Source organism: Chlamydotis macqueenii, chromosome Z, assembly GCF_036417535.1.
Source record: "Chlamydotis macqueenii isolate bChlMac1 chromosome Z, bChlMac1.mat, whole genome shotgun sequence".
NCBI lineage: Eukaryota > Metazoa > Chordata > Aves > Otidiformes > Otididae > Chlamydotis > Chlamydotis macqueenii.
The window spans coordinates 79,426,703-79,444,596 of NC_141593.1; the positions used below are offsets into that span (position 1 = coordinate 79,426,703).

The following is a 17,894-nucleotide window of genomic DNA, read 5'->3' on the forward strand; positions in this document are numbered from 1 at the left end:
TTTCTTGTCTGGACGAGGGCAAGTCACTTTTTAAGGTTTTGGCCATAAGCTGTATCAGACTAGTCGCCATAAATGATTTTGCAATGCAATTTTTCATGCAGCCTTGCCCAGAACTGGTACTTCAGTATTTATGCTTGTGCTACTACCATATTCTTGTCATGGGAAGAATTATTATTTTAAAAGACTGGTGAAAACAAGTATTATGCCAAAGATGAAGTTTATGCCTGTTTGCAATCCTTCTTCTAGTGTGGAAAGTATTGAGTAGTCTGATGACCTCAACAGATACCACTTTGATCAAAGGGTTCAGGAGGCACAGATCATCGTTCACAGATCCAACTGTACAGCATTTCCCTTCCCTTCAAGCTGCTTCAATTTCAATATAATATATTAAAAGTTATCCAATTCATGTTCAAACACTTAGCATACCAGCTAACAATATACGCCACAAGAACAGACGCGGCATGAGTCTTTACTTTCAAAATTTTAAGTTGATAAAGCAGTTTGGAATACCTCCAACAGTTAGGAAACATTAACTTTTATCATGTTTTTTATACTGTATATACTTATTCAAGACACTCAAAGGAAAGCTTATAACAGTAGTTTAAAGGATAGTGATATTGTTCCATTTCTCTCTGTAAGTCCCATTCATGTCAGTTATCTTGGGCTTTGGTAACAAATGGTACTTTGAACAGGGCAACGGAAATCTTACTCTACAAGGCAAATGTAACAAAAAAAAAAGTTACAGGCAGCATCTCAGTTTTTATTTTAAAATATTTTGAGTACACAAGTACCTCCTTCTTTCTCTAGGAAGAATCCAGGGTTGTTTTTTTTTTGTTTGTTTATCTTGTAGCATTTTCAGGTAGGGAAAGAAAAAAAGGGAAAAAACAAGGTTGTTCATGAAACCCCAAGTGAAACATTAAAGAACAGAGTGGTTGATGAATACACTACTACATGAAGAACAAGTCTGAAGCTGCAACTGGTCTATTCTGCTGCAATTTAGGTTTATTACTAGCAGCCATTAAACCTCATTTGAAGTTTTCTAGCAGATTTCAGGAAAAAGTTAGTGTTTGAGGTTCATGAGCACATGACTATTAGCATGTTCGGTACCCACATGATTGCTGTCTCAAGAAACAGTTGCTCCTCAACTGGTAATTGGAAGGAAAAAAATTCATTAGCATAAAATAAAGACAACTGAAGCAGTCACAGCAAGGTGCCACACATCTGTGCTGCCTTCATGCCGTACACAGCTGACCAGATGAGAAGTGCACTCCAGTCCAGTCAGTTTCCAGTAGGACACCACAGAAGGATGCCAAGTTTCAGCAAGACTGTATTGAGGCACAGCATCACTTCCATAGAAAATAAATCATCCTACTGCCTGCACTGAGAAGTACTAAAGAATGGGTTGACCACAGGCACAAGATTTGAAGATTCCAGCTTAAGTATTAGCTACTACCTCTATAAAAGTAACTTTTAAAAAAGAACTTCGTAGTGGCAATTAATTATGGAATGACTGGGTTATTAAAAAAAACTTATTCTATTAGATAAAATAATGAGAACGCAGTTTTAACTGACAACTGTAAACCTGATATTAAAATGTCAAGTGTACTATGTATTCTATAAATACTTTAAAATGTTTAAAAGTTAGATATCCCCAGATGCCCATTTTAGGGCTGTAAAACGTACAGTGAGACTCCTCATGTTAGTTCAAGCTACATTTTCTCACTTCATCGTTAATTAAAAAACATATGCCTATGAAAATAGAAAAAAAAGTGCAAAGCTTCAGAGACAATTTTATACCTTAATTTACATCCCAATCTTGCATTAAAACCTCCTGTCTCAGGCATATTCAGAGATCACATGAACCACAGAAATATCCTTGAACTGGAACACTGCCCATAAAGGCAAGTCACACACCAGTACACATTTTCTCTGCGTTCCAGATGCATTTTGCATTCTGTGGTTTCTCCTTTATCTAATGCTATGGTACATGTCTGTGAATAACAGTTGCCTGAGGTTTTCCATTGTTAAGGCTGAAGGTCTCCTTGATTATTAACATTTATCATATTCGCTGGATTTATTCCATTTTCTATTGGTTTCTGATGTGATGCTGCTGTGACTAACAAATGGGAAGACTCCATTGTAGAATGGTGACTGACATCCGCTTTCACTAGCACTTCATAATACAAGAGATAAAAAACCGGAGTTACTATGCCAATAATCAACATGATCACTACAGCTGTCCACCATCCTATACCCCAGTCTGCTCCATAGTAAGGATCTTTGCATTTTTTAGTTTTACCATCAGTTTCAAAACAGATCTGTTGGGCGGCTAAGGCAGAAACAACTTCATTAAGATTCTCTCTCTTTGTATCATTACACTTCACGATTTCTTCTATATCTCGATCCACTTCTTTTAAGAAGTTGCCAGCAGTCTCACTAGCAGAGAATTTATCAGAAGGGGACAGTTCCTGCACTTCCGGGGAACAGTGAGCAGGCCGAAGAAGTGGTCTTCCTTTTGGAGAGACATGTGTTTCGGTCAACACACTGAACTTTTTCACTGGAATTTTGATAGACCTCAGGGCAAAAAAATCTTGATCGTTGATAAGGTTGTTAACTCTTTTGATATCTGCAACCTAAAAATAAGAGCAACAGTTTAAATATCAAAGCTCCATTGAACTGAAACTATTTTAAGAGTACTACATCCCTGAGAAACAGAATTCTTCACTAAGGAAACAAAGGCAGCACCTTTTTTTGTTGGTTTTTTTTTTATTTTTTCCTCTCTTTTTAAACCGATACCCATTCAAACAGTATGAAGTGAGAAGAGGTCAAAGACCAAATCTGAACAATGGTAAAGCAAGCAGGTAATCACGAGGTAACAAACCTCCTCACTTCAGGCAAGAAGACTGAAAGTGACTTCACGCACATATATTCACTTAATAGGTACTCACCTACCCGTGGCAACTATCGCTGTGAAATGAAAGGGACAACTTTACCTCAGTGTGGTCGAACAAAATAAATTACTGTGAGTTCTTAATTAAACTGAAAACTTACAAGTAAGGAATATTAAAAATTATGAACTTCTAATTCATCTAGCCACAGCTGTGGTGTGGATACTCCTGCTTCTGGGGGCTAAGGTAGAAACCAAGTGTAACTTAAAGCTGTCATCTTCTCTCCTCAAGTCAGCTCACCCCTTTCCCTATTCTTGCTCAAAATGAACCTCATTTTGCTCTCAGTTGAGTTCAGATTTTAAGTCTAACATGAAATATTTTGCAAGGATTTAAATGCCCTTGGAGAATTAGCAGCTTCGTTCTGAGACTAACTCCTTCACTGTGGCAAGCATAGCCACAAACCTCACCACAATGAAGTACTTAAAAATCAATACTTTTTTTTTTTTGCAACACGGGGAAAGCCTGCAGAAACTGTCCGCATTTTAAGATGCACAGTACCTGACTTCAGATCCTTTCCGTCCTCTCTAGGAGGAGATCTATCTCAGGAGAGGTTACATACAGAAAATAAGGTAGTCAAGAGACCCTTATTGCAGTGACTGCTCCACTTATAACACAGATGTGGCCAGAAAAAGTAAGTTAGGGCAATCAGTGCCTACTGCCTGCACTAACCTTGTAACCTTGTTTCGCTTCCTGTGACACTGCACTTGTTACGTGTACCACGCTGAATAAATCAGACCAGCATAAAAGGCTGACAAATGCAGCATTTGCCCCAGTCATTAGCGATTCCACCACAATGCCAGTGAAGCTTTCTGCCTAAAGCCCCAGACCACTCTTTCCACATTCTCCATGAATTCCCAAGAAAGAGCACAACTCAGTTATTTTCTCTTATTTGAGGCCTGATCTATCAAGCCTGCTCAAAATACCTAATTGCAGTGGGTTCTGAAGCCAGGAATTGGTTAATGAGGCTAAAGTCTATCATGATTATGAAACAGTTATGTCGTGACTTTGGTACCTAAGCTCACGACAGGAGGCCCCAAATTTTGTTTCTGCCTGAAAAATCGGATGACAGAAAGGCCTTCTGTAAATAAGCATTCTGAATCTGACCTCTTGAAAACTGCAGTTGGCAGGCAGTCCACCAACACACACAGCTGATTTCCTGTTAAAACTGGACACATGCATGGGCTGACATCAACCGAGTACTAATTAAGCCTCTGCCTTAATTAGAACTGGCCAGCCAAAAGTACTGGGTAGGAAGGACATTCACCGGACTAATTTAAGAACTTTCAGCTGGGAGAAGTAAGGAGGTCTGAGCAGCTGAAGTGTAGCAGAAGGGAACGCTCGGGGCATGCGGGCAGAGAGCTCCCCACAGGATTTAAAACGAAACCACACAGTTGTTTTGTTCCCCCTCCCCCCCCCCGCTTCCCTTAGTGGAATTAAGGCTCCACACAAACCCCCACGATGGTTCCGGCCCGGGAGAAGGAAGCAGCCGGTGACTTACCGAGCAGCAATACTGCAGCGCGATGGCGTTCAGCGTGTCCCCTTCCTGGATGTCCCTCGTTAGCAGGACGATATCATCCAGCCGGTCCCTCGACGCGCTCCTCCGCACCTTCTCCCTGCCCCTCGGCCGCAGCTCCGACACCTCGCCGCCCTCCTCCTCCGGCCCCTCGCTCTCCGCCGCGATCACCATGGGGTACAGGTGACCGCCGACCGGCGGCGGCCCTACGGCCGGCGGCTGCAGGCCGCATCCGGCGCCCCTGCCCGCCATTCTCCGCGGGTGGCTCTGTGGGAGAGACGGCGGGCGTGGCGACCTCCGTAATCCCCTCCCTCGCTCCGCCCAGCTCCCTCCCGGCGAGGCGACGGCCGCCAGCAGCCGGTTGAGCCCCGCTCCTCGCCGGGACACCGTCCCTTACCTGCCGCCGCCGCGGCTCCTCATGGCGACTCTGTAATGGCGGCCGCCACGTCCGCAGGGCGGCCCCGCCCTTACAGGGCCCGCGCGCCGCCTCCCCCGGGGCCCGCCGCCGAGGGGAGGGAGGCGGGAAGCGGGAGGCGGGAGGCGGGAAGCGGCCGTCACCGGGGGGGCCGCGCGCCCCCCCTCACCCCCGACGGGCCGCGGCCGGGGCTGTGAAGGGACACCCCCCGGCTCCACCTCAGCGGCAGGCTGTGTCCCTTTTAGCCCTACCCGGCCTCTTACTGCACCGCCGAGCGGTTTATTTTCTTTCTTTTCTTTTCTTTTTTTTTTTTTTAAATCCCTTCCCGCCTTTTATCCCTTTATTCCCGCCCTCCCTCCCCCACCCGCCCGCCTCAGGACTGGTGCTGCAGAGGTAGGGGTGTTCGGCCCATACTGATGTATTTTTATGACGAGAGAAATCCTAAATTAAGCCCCGTGGATATTTAAGGAGGTTGTTTTTGCGTTTTGTTTTTGAGCTTTGTTGTATGATGTTTTCAGACTTTTCCTGAACAACCAAAGAGGTTAGAAACGTCTTTGGTATTAACAAAGGCAGAATTCCTTCACAACCGTAGTTTTGAAAACATAATAACTTGAATCTGAAGACATAAAATGTAAGAGCCAACGATTGCATGGGTCTACTCAGCGTCAGATTTCACACCCACAGAACTGGGAAAAGATTGAAGCCACATTTTCAGACATTGTAAAATAAGCTATCAGGGTGCCATGTGTTCTTGTGCCTCGGCTTATTTTAAAGTGTAAATATATATAATTAAGTATCTACCTTAAAATAGTGCTCTATTGTGGATGAGGGATGGATTGGGTGAAATTAAAGTATTTCTAAGTCTGTCTAGGTACAGACAGACCAAATAGCATCCTGGCCAATAGCATCTGGCCAAATAGCATCCACAAGAAATGCAGTACATTTCAGCATAAATGCTCTTTCAAGAGCATAGAAGTTCTGTATTGTCAGTAAGAGAAGGTTTGCATGAAAGAATACAGATATGCTCAGGCGCAGTAGTCAGCAGTAAGCATAAAATACGAGCTGGCCAGACTGGACTGGTCTGATTGCTGCCCTTTCCGGTGAAGCGTGGAACAGTACTAATGTGTAAGTGGGATTTACTTACAGCAGGAAGTCGGGCTCAGTTAGTATAACCTAATTTTCAGTCTTATGTATTCTGCATTTGTTAAAATACTGCTGTAGATGCCAAGTGTAATTAGAATTCCCTCAAACCAAAGTTTGTTACAATTCAGGAGGCTTTCTACACCGTTTAGGAGCCTACCTGGGGATATTTTATTTTCTTCAGAGCATTTCACAGCACCTTCCCAGTCAAAGCCTGCTCAGAAATAAGCCTGCTATTTTGTCATGGGTCAGATGCACAACTTGTGCTAATTAATGTAGCTGCACAGAAGGCCTTAGATTCAGCAGCCTGACATAGAAGCCGCTGGACAGCAGAGACAAGCTTGGATTGTCAGATTACACATCAAATGTGTGAACGTACTTGTAGGGCTCCCAGAATGATTTTTTTTTTGTGTGTGTGTGTGTGTTTCTGGGGATGCCAAAATGCAAGTAGATTCAATCTTCTGCCAACTGTATTTCCAGCAAGACCAATGCTGAAGTTGACAAAAGTGAATTAATTTCCCATAAACCCAAAGTTTTCTCGTGGGATCTCAAGTTGACGAACAATGATTACAGCTTAGTGAATGAGAATTCCATCTATTAAGAGGTGCCATGCCACATCTGCAAAAAATATCTGCAGCACCAACCAGTTTTGTTTTGCTTTTTAAAGGAAGCTTTCAGTAGTAGAAGTGAAGCAACTGTAGTTGTCTGTAGCTGGGAAACTGATGACTCAGACCCTATTCATGCTGTTGAAAGACGGTTTTATGAGGCCCATCAGAACCGTGGGTGGACCTGGAGAGGAGTTTGAAGGCAGACTTCATACGCGGTCCTGCCTGCAGCAGTGTCTGATGATTGTCCCATCATATACTTAATGACATATCCTTTTGGAGGTTTTCTTTAATCTTTGGGTGGTGAGGCTGCAGAAGAGGTCAGGACAAGGAATTTCACCGTTTCTTTTATCTAAAGAGGTGTACCATCAGGTCAAAAAAGAACTGCTGAAGCAGCACTCTGCCTTAGAGGGGGAAAGAGAGTATTGGAGTTTGCTTTGACCCCGCTACACCCCTGTGTGTAGCCATTTGTAACCAGTGACATTTTCCCATCAATAACAAAAGGGTATATTCCAAACTTGATGAACAAGACTGTAGCTGCATAGCTCCCATGAATGCTAATAGGAATACAGCCTTTCTCCATCCCCATGTAAGTTACTTTGCATATCCTAATAGTGCATTCTCAATGAGCAACAGGGTCAGTGTTAATCACTCCATGACATTCCAAGAGCAGCTGCGGGGATCTCTACCACATTCCCCTTGGGCATCTTGTATCTAGTCTTCTGTCTCGATCAGAGCTAGGATGTTAGGCGTACACACAGGAATATTAAAAAGATCTTAAGGAATTAATAGAAAGGAACTGTAAAGGAGATGTTGGAGGGCTGATATAACTTGTTAGTCATTTTTAATGAAGGAAAAATAATATATTCTTTCTGCCTGGAAATTATATCCATGTCCTGTGCACCACTGTTTTCATAAATCTTTAAGTCATTCTGTGATTCGGGACCACAAGACTAGATTTACATTTAGGTATCTTGTGCTGAGTACCTAAATGTATGTTTAATGGCTTGGATGACATGATAAGCTATGACTCATTAAAACATTCACACAGAAATAAATATGCAGGCTTTGTCTTTCTCTGCTTCCCTGCTTGGTGCTTGGGAATGGTAATAAAACTGTAGGAAACAGTAATGTCAAGGTAGATCTGCAGCTCCAATGGGGTCCAGACGACATGTGATGTTATTAAGCAGTGTCTGACTGGCAGATGTGGAAGATGCAATAGGAGGAGCTATTTAAGAACTACAAAAGTATGCAGGAAACAAATAATGGTAAATCTGCAGACACTTGCAGAGCAGTCTGTTCTTCAGTGGAAATATTTGCACATATACGTTTAACTGTAAGTATTGTAAACTGGGCCTCGATCCTCAAAACTAGCAGAAACCCTTTTTACTTAGCAAGGTTCCAACAATTTCACCCTAAAATGGGTTAACAATGGCCACAAAATTCAATTGTTTAATTTATTATTGTTAATGGTTTTAATGAGAATAAATGAAAATTTATCTTTGGATGGAGACTGTTACTTCCCGATTTGATATTTCATGTATTTGCTGCTTCCCTTTGGTTACTTGACACAAACTGGTTACTTTTAAATTAATTTTATTTAAATTTAATACGTATTCATAATAGAAATATGCTGTGTACTTTCCATAACACAGCCAGTAGGGTGCATTGGTTGTTTGATATTTAGTTTTCAAAAATCTGCACAGAACTGCATATTTGCTTCTGATTTACATTTTATCTTGCTCAGCTCAGGTATCCTCTGAATAGGAAAATCTGCCGGTGAAACCATTTGGTTACAGTAAAGACAGTATGCAAAAATGGAGTATAGCCTCTTGAAAATTTATTTCAAAGTATCCACAAATGGATTTTGCTATAAGATTCTGAATTCCTATTTGTATACCTTTATTGATGAGTCAGTATTTCTGTAGTGTGGTAACTGAAGTTCTTTCTTTTGAAGGATTGTCATAGATTCCTTCCGGTTTTAGCTGGATGAATCTGTAGTTAAGTCTGGGAATAGCTGTTACTTTTTATATGTTCTCCCCGCTGAAAGTAAAGAACCTTTTCAGCACTTATCTTGTTTTTTCTCTGAAGGAATTTTTGCACTGTAGTCAAGTCTTTCCCTCTTTTTTTTTTTTTTTTTAATGAACTAAACATTCAGAGCTTGTTAATTTTTGCTCTCTGCTTTCTCTAGCTCTCAGTTTTGGGGAATTTGATTTGTTTGCATCCTTTTTGGGTTTCAGCATTGTTTCTACCATGTGGACACCAGAACTTCATGCAGTTTCAAATATCTGCCCCATTAGTGCTACATATAAGGATAAACGATTCTCCCACGCCAACTACTTGTCACTAATCTACTGTTGGTGTATCTGAAGGTCACACAAACTCTGTTGTTTTTTTTTTTTTTTTTCACAGTCACAGGATGACATTGGAGACTTAGGGAGAGCTGCTTCTCTGCCAGAGTTTCTTCAGATGAAAGCAATCTAGAAGATCGTTTGTAAGGTATAACGTCTATTTTAACTTTGAAGGTATTCATCAGCGTTAACATGACTTGTTTTAATAGAATCAGCTTACTGGGTGAGCCATACCACTGTAGTACTGTAAATTCCTTTTCTGCTAATATTGACATCACAAACATCCAGTTGTGATTTTTGTATACAAGGAGAGAGTGTTGAGGAGCAGCAGATCTATTTGTAACCCTTGTTGAACTACATAATAGAAATATTTTCATTTATTTATAATGAAATTTATATTTTGTTCATAACCCGCTTTTTGAGAATGGTTTTTGAGATCTACCAGCTAGTTTTAAACTCATTTTACAGCATTGCACTACTTACTAGCATTGCACTAAGTCTTTATGGTAATGTGATGAAAAAGTAAGTCCTCCATCTATTTAGTTGTGTTATACCAGCACAATTACTGTAATTCAAATTTATAACCTTTCAGAATTAAACCAAATTACACTATTTGTATAAGATCACATATTTATTCCATTCATTCCTTTTGCCTTCTTGTAGATGAAATCCCACATTGGCCTTTAGATTATTTTGGCTAGGTTTGCTGTCAGTCTAAACTTCCTTTTGTATTTTTGGAATTGATTGTTACGGATATTTAAAATATGGTTATTACACTTGTAATTGTCTTGCAAACCCAGTGATTTTCCCTTATTTCTTTATTCTTCTATAATTTATACAGCGTGATTTAAAATGTCTGCTTTCTAGTTCCCTTTTCCATAACCTATATACTGTTTTGTTTTGTTTTGTTTTATTTTGTTTCTGATTGAATTTTTACTATACTATTGCACCAAGATGCAGGCTTATTCAATTTTTGGTTTTCTTGATTGTACAATACTAGCTTTTTGTCGCTCTGGTAAACTCTTCTTCTTAATTTTGGAAATAAAAAGCGTAAGGATTTTGATAGTTTTCCTGCCAGAGGAAGGAGTTGAATGTTATACGGTATTTTTAAGCGCTGGGATTTCAGCTGTGGCAGAAGCCTTCTTTGGCCTCCTTGGTACTGATACTGCTGGCACAGCTAGGTCGGTATGGTTGCATCTTGATTGCAGTTGCATCTGTCAACTGCGCAGCCTCTTCTTCCGCCCTTCTACTGTTCTTCCCACATAAAGAGAGGCCTATAGGCAGGGAGTTGTCTGGAATATCCTAGCATTGCTTTCATCCTTTGTTTTAAGCTTCTCACGGCTGGAATAGTGGGATGTGCTGAACAGGGAGAGGGAATAGTAGAAGGGAGTGAGAGCAGGAGCAGGGAGACTATCTCATAGTAAAGGATCTGATTCAGAGTCTTGAAAAGCTTTAATATATGAGCAGGTACACCACTCACAGCCTGCTATATTGATAAATATTTGAACTGTCTGTTTAAGGTGTCTTCAATTTTCACCTATAATAGCAAGCAACTGCAAATTAAACTGTTGAATTAGTTCTGTCTGGTCCTGATACTGGAATAGTAATGGTACTGTAATTTCAAACATCTTGCTAAGCTTTCTTTCAATTTTTCAGTACAAAATTTATTTAAAAGAATGAATAATTTATAATATAGTATAACTAGCTGTAATTTAGAATATTTATCAGATAGAGCTTAAGAAATGGTTGTTTTTCATACAAAAAACATGCTAGTTTCAGATTTACCTTTGTGGGTCATTTTTAGATAACTATAGTGTATTTTAACAAATATGAAAGTACTTGTAAAATAAATCATCCCATTCAATTTTTTAAGCATTTAAAGTATGGTTTCAAATGTCCAGTTTATGACAGAAATAAGAAAGTAATAGACATAACTGGAGCATTTCCCTGAATTTTAAAACGGATTCCCTCCACTCCCGTTTTCTTAAAACTTTTGTCTTTCTATTCAATTCAGCTTCTATACGGGACAGCAGAATGTGTCAGAAACCTTTAAGTTCTTTCACTGAGTATCAGGCATGTTAATACAAATACATTACAAGAAATCCCTCCATAAGGAGAGACAGTAACGTAGCCCACAGGACATCAGTAAAGTGTTTACAAGGTATTAATATGCCTACTGAGACAAGATGTATTTAATGGGAAGCAACAAGGAATTTGTTTTATTAGTTTTCCTCCACCCTCAAGTAATAAATCTTAAAAGCTTCAATATTGATTCAATGAGATGAATGGCCGAATCGTTCTGGAGGGGCGCTGACAAGTGGACAAATGCTTCCATGGTTACATTGTGCTATGCAGTATGGTTACTGAGCTTTGTTGGTTTCCTCCCTCTGCCATTGAAGTAAAATAACAAACCACAGGGAAGCACCACACATGGTGGGCATAGACGGGAAACAACTTTAAAAGATCAAGTTAGCTGATCTTATACAGATTTTAAACAAGATGGGTTTTATTGATTTATACTGCATACCCTAAACATGCATTTCAGTACTTTCTCCGTCGCATATCACTTTCTCATGGAAAGTTCTTATTTCTTGTCTGAACCACCTCTCGCTTTTGATTTGGAATGCCATAAATTAAAAGGCTATGTGGAAGTGTTTTTCACAGTAGTGTTACATAAGCTATGTTTTTCTAGGAATATTTTTATATCAAGGGATGTAACTCCATCAATACGGACTTCTCCAGTAACTAGGTAATTAATAACAAATCGTGGATAGAACTTTTATGTGCAGTTGTTTTAGGGTGCTTTGCAGTATAACATAATTAAGCATTTTGATTTTCTGTCTCCTTGCATCTAATATACTCAGATTTCAGGTGTCAGGAAGAGGGACATAATAAGCACGTAACTTAATCAATGTCACGTTTAAAAAAATAGTCAAAAGTAATGGCATGCAGTTATTTCATTAGCTTAAAATATTGCAGATCAAGTATTACATTAAGAGAAGGAAATCCTGAAGGCCTTAGATTTTGTTCAGGACAAAGTGTAAATGAAACTGAAAGCAGCTGTATTGAGAGTAGTTCATCTTTTTCCCTTGCAGACCAACTCTGAAAAGAGCGTGTGTTATCCTCTGTATTGCTAGCTTTTAGGTTGTTGTGTTTTTTTTTCTTCTACAATGCTTGTCAGTCCCCAGGATCACTGTCTCAGCATCAGACTACTAAGATGTTCCAGTGCCCCTTGTAGACACAATTTTACAGCAAGGATGGATGCCAGGATTCCCCACAGCCAGGAAAATAAATTCATGAAGATGGAGGATAGTTACTTCTGAGACAGAAATTCTGGCCTTACAGCTTTCTACTGAAAGCTTACATTTATTGTGGGTACTGAATTTCACATTTACTCAAGTAATATCCCTTTCATCTGAAGGGGGAAAAGTAAGCAACAAATGAGCAAATGCTTCAACATTTCACCTAAAGAATTTCAGAACAGAGAAGAGTCAGCTCTTCAGGTGAAAAACGGAAGTTGCTTGTTTTTCCAAGTAGGTTCTTTCCTCATTTGAAAGGAAGAAAACAAAATACTTACCTGTGAATTGGGAAAACAAGTGATGTTATATGCACCAGCTGGAACTCTTCTGCTTTTATCTTTATTCATCTTAAATACTTTTAGAGGACTTTGAAATAAAGAGCAATCTAGATGCAAGAGGTTATGGAGAGTTTTTAATATTTTTATTATGTTTCACCTTCAGAAAAATGCACTTCTGGTAAGAGTTCTTTTAGAATTTGCAGTGCTTGACATACTCTGAAGCTGTGTGTTTTGTTGGATGTTTTATGAGAAAGCTTCTGATTTGCTGCATACTATCTACATTGTCAGTGACATGCTGCAAATGAAGAACTGGACACACTTGATTGGAAGAAACAAGACTGCAACTTTATTTCGCAACAATAACTGCACAAGAGGAGCAGGCAGGCAATCCTTGCCAAGTTCTCGTCCTGCTGTTTCTCCATGTGACCTACAAGCCAGCAAGCGTCCACTGTGGTTTGAAAGGAGCCACTGAACGTTGTAAGACCAAACTGTCTCTTCAGAGATGGCATTCTTTATGTGCCATTATAATGACAAAAAAATGACAGAAGTTGTGTCAAAATTGCATGCTGGAACTTGATCAACCAAATCTGAGGTAGAAACAAATAAGTTATTTTCTCATTAATTTGTTCAGGTTTTTACACTTGAACATATCTAAATTAACATTTCCTAGAAGTCATCTCATTTTTTGAAGGTCTTGTCAAATGTGTAGCTAAGTTCAGTAATAAAAAGGTTCTGATTATATGAATAGTATTTCTGCTGTAATGTGTGTTAAAATATAGCTACCTCTCATAAGCAGCTGCCAGGGAACATTTGTTTTTTTCCTGATAATAGGAATACTTTGATTTTTTAAAAAAATATTAACATCAGTCTGCTTTATCAGTATACAAGTAAGAAGCTGTTCCATAAAAACGTTTACCTTTGCCAAGCTGGTCACCGGAAGCACAAACAAGTTAATGTTTGTCCATTGAAAAAGAGCACCATGTGCTTGGAATTTCTCATTTTTCAGTTTCTTAAATCCTGGACTTCTCTGACAAACAGATGATCAAAACCTGAATTTATCTACATACATCTGTGTATCAGCCAGTCCGGCATAAACCACTGAGTCAGAAAGCATAACACTCAAATTTTGTCATTCAGTCATTCTCAGATGAGTAGTACTGTGTCTGTTTGTCTGCTTAGTGCTCTTTCTTGCATGTGTTTGCTTATTCATCAGGAAGCTATGCAGTCAAATCAAGATTTTAATATTAAAGCTTTCCCAGCTCATCAAGAAGGATGTGGAGCCGTTCAGGGAGCAGTGCAAGCGCCTGGTACTACTGAAGAGGCATCATGTGATACCTGACCATGGTTGTGCATATGTTCAGCATGGGGCAGCTGGACAGGAGTCTCCAGAGCAGCTAGATGGCAACAGGGAAGTAGTCCTGATTTGACATTTTCAGGAACAGACAACTCAACCTTCATCATAAGCTGGTATGGGATAGTGGTCAGAACCCTGGTAATACAGACTAGTCAAGCTTTGAGGTGAACACTCCTCTTTGGTGTGAGTCTTGGTCAGTTCTGGTCTCTTTTAGCATATTCCCTGAAGACTATGCTACTGAAGTCATGTTCTGTAGTTCTGACTGCTGTTTCTTTTAACACTGCCGGTTAGATCGGCTCTCCAGTGTGAATCACATTGAGAAGAAGTAATAAGAAAGAACACGGAGAATGCATCCGAGATATCAGCCAAGGAAACAATTATCCCTACAGAGTCAAATGTCAAACTGCAGCTGCACAGGGAAGAATATAAGTCCTTGTGGTGCTCTATAAAATACTTAAAAACAGTCCGTCTTGCAGAAATGCTCACCATGGACCATCATTCAAAGAAAACCCACATATTAAAAATAACCCAACCACCATAAACAAGTGAATTTCTTACAAGAAATACTCTGTGAAGAGAGGAGCAAGATCAGCCTCAGTATTCTGCTATACACTAGAACTGATCATAGCAGTGTCTGGTAGATGTTATGTGTTTTTGAAGTGTTGTGTCATATTGGAAGGGATTCACGAATAAAATAGGAAAAAAGTAAAGTTAATTTGTTTCTGATGTAATTAAGGGTTGATCTATGAAAAAGCTATGCACATGCTTAATGAATAGATGGAAATCTGTGCAGGACTGAAATTTCAAAATTCTCAGAATCTCCTTGTTTGCTGCTTGCTTCCAAATAAGTGTTTAGTCCAGAATTTTAAACCTTGGATGCCAGAGGTGAAAACAACTCTCAATTTTAGGGGCATTTATGGATATTCAGAAAATGTTATCAGCATTTATTTTTGCTTTCTTATAGTAGTAGATTAAGATTGCAATACCTATGACTGAAAACCAAATGGCCTTCATACAACACTAAAATCTTCCTTAATAGAAACGAAAATGTAAACAAGAAGAGAAAATACTCCCTTCAGAAGCCCTTTGTTTGGATTTTTTTTTCTTCTTGCTCCTGTAAGTCCTGCTTTCCTTCTCAGGGATTTGTTTCTTCTTCTAACTCCCTCTTCTCTGGTCTTTCCTTTCAGATGATGCCAATAAAGGGAAAAGACAAGATTTCAAAACAAACAAACAAACTGGAGACCATTGATGCTGTTGCTGCTACTTTCAATATTGGTTTACTCGCAGCAGAGCCATTTTTAACTTGCAGAGTTTCAATGAATTCAAAACAAAGGAAATCCAAACAAACGAAGAATTGAGGGGGTGTACTTAGTACACCTTATTTACTGCATTTATTGAAAAGAGAAGTTAAGGCTGACCGAGAGGCATACTTCTGTGCAATGCCAGGTCTATTGTAGGTCTGATACCAGGCCTGATTGTTTGTCCCTGACATTTGTAAGGGGTGTGCGTGCTGAGTGGGCAGCACGATGAGTTGTTAGAAGGGCGTGTGGAGTGTCCCATGTCAATCACAAACATTCCAGTTGGTTGAGGACCACCACTGACAAAATCCCATGGGACCTCTATCTTGTCCTGTTCTGCAACAAAGGGAAGCAAAGGCTCTGGAGTACTATGATGAAAATTTTAAAAAGTAATTTGGAAATCCTAAGGGATCAAGAGAAAACATGGAGTACTGTGCATGTCTTGAGTAGGAGAGAGTAGCAAAAGCTACAGTCATTTTGGCTCTGAATGCAGTTTTGTTGAAAGACTCCATGAAAGTAGCCATCAGTGATCCCAAGTCTGAGTTCTCACTCTTCCTCAGTAATTAGCAACACTTAATATGCTCAGGTCTGCTGTAATTGAGAACTGACGACCATTAGGACAGCCCCTCTGATAGTAGGCAGCTTGATAGTTGTTGTTGGGAGCCAAAATTTCCACAGAAACTGGACGACAAAAGGACAACACAAAGTAATTTACATAAGCTGAAACAACATTATAGAATAAAAGATAAAAAATAATCTTATACCTCAAGTGTCCTTTCCACCTGTTGATCCAGAGAGGAGAAGCAGTATGGAATCTAGATTGTGCGGCAGAGATAGAAAAATGATAATGGTATGACACTGAAAAACATACTACTTATCTCTCATGCTCATACATTAAATTCTGCCTGATGCAAAATTTGCCACCTAGTAGTATGGGCCTTTGAAGGACTGCTTCTTGCTGCCTTTTCAGTACAGAAACATTGGAGCTGGTGCATGGGAATAATGGATAATAAAGTATTGATAAAAAAAAAATATTCGTAAATAAGCACAAGTGGACTACTGCAAGAAGCAGATATGTAACACAGATTGTCATGCACATCTACGTGAATCCCTTTTAGGTTCACAGAATAGCTTTTTAGAAGAAAAAGTACACTTCTGTTTTTTTAAAAAAAGATTTTATTATAATGTTTGATGAGTCATTCTAGTGGATTGTTTCCTTCACTTTTAAGAACTGCAGTTTATTCTGATTTTTAATGTCTACTTTTGTGTCTGCATATTACATCATCTATGCTATTATCTGTTACATGGCAGATTTTTATTTATCAACATTATTTTCTCTGTAGCTGTATACAGAGTAAATCCAGAGATTCATCTCACCTAACATTAACCTAATGTCATTATCTAAATGTTAGATGGTAGTCTAAGATAGTCATTTGGACTCCCTATTTAGTCTGAGGAGAGAAATAAGAACCTCTTAAAAGTTTTAAGATCACAGGATCATAGAATGGTTTGTGTTGGAAGGGACCTTAAAGATCATCCAGTCCAAATCCCCTGCAAGGAGCAGGGACATCTCCAACCAGATCAGGTTGCTCAGAGCCCCATCCAACCTGGCCTTGAATGTTTCCAGGGATGGGGCATCCACTACTTCTCTGGGCAACCTGGGACAGTGTTTCACCACCCTCAGTGTAAAAAATATCTTCCTTGTATCTCATCTAAATCTACCCTCTTTCAGTTTAAAGCCATTACTCTTGTTCTGTCACTACATGCCCTTGTCCAGAGTCCTTCTCCAGCTTTCCTCTGGGCCCCCTTGAGGTACTGGAAGGCCACTCTAAGGTCTCCCCAGAGCCTTCTTCTCTCCAGGCTGAACAGCCCCAACTCTCTCAGCCTGTCCTTACAGCAGAGGTGCTCCAGCCCTCTGATCATCTTCATGGCCTCCTCTGGACCCTCTCCAATAGCTCCATGTTGTTCTGATGTTGGGGGCTCCAGAACTGGACGCAGTGCTGCAGGGGGAGTCTCACCAGGGCAGAGTGGAGGGGCAGAACTCCCTCCCTCAACCTGTTTGCCACGCTTCTTTGGATGCAGCCCAGGATGTTGGTTGGCTTTCTGGCTGCAAGGGCGCATTGCCGGCTCATGTTGAGCTTCTCATCCAGCAGCACTCCCAAGTCCTTCTCCTCGAGGCTGCTCTTGATCTGTTCTCCACCCAGCCTGGATTTCTGCCTGGGGTTGCCACGACCCACATGCAGGACCTTGCACTTGGCCTGGTTGAACTTCATGAGGTTGGCACGGGCCCACCTCTGCAGCCTGTCAAGGTCCCTCTGGATGGCATCCCTTCCCTCCAGTGAATCAGCTGTACGATACAGCTTGGTGTCATCTGCAAACTTGCTGAGGGTGCACTCTATCCCACTGTCCATGGCACTGACACAGATGTTGAACAGCACCTGTCCCAATACCAACCCCTGAGGAATGCCACTCTTCACTGGTCTCCACTTGGGCATTGAGCCGTTGACCACAACTCTTTGAGTGTGATCATCCAGCCAATTTCTTATCCACCAAGTGGTCCATCCATCAAATGTACATCTCTCCAATTTACAGAGAAGGATGTCGTGCAGGACAACGTCGAAAGTTTTGCACAAGTCCATGCAGATGATGTCAGTTACTCTTCCCTTACCCAGCAGTTCACCCTGTCCTACATG

At 40.4% G+C, this 17,894-nt stretch overlaps 1 protein-coding gene across 1 annotated transcript; it reads right to left on the bottom strand.

Annotated features, from left to right (window-relative positions):
• Positions 1-739: 739 nt before the first annotated feature.
• On the bottom strand, positions 740-4,893 carry LYSMD3 (LysM domain containing 3). The gene is made up of 2 exons (XM_010119655.2): positions 4,447-4,893; positions 740-2,633 (listed from the first exon to the last, which is right to left on the bottom strand). Exons 1-2 carry the CDS (start codon positions 4,711-4,713, stop codon positions 2,025-2,027), a joined length of 876 nt encoding a protein of 291 aa, XP_010117957.2. The 5' UTR covers positions 4,714-4,893; the 3' UTR covers positions 740-2,024.
• Between the last annotated feature and the right edge of the window lie 13,001 nt (positions 4,894-17,894).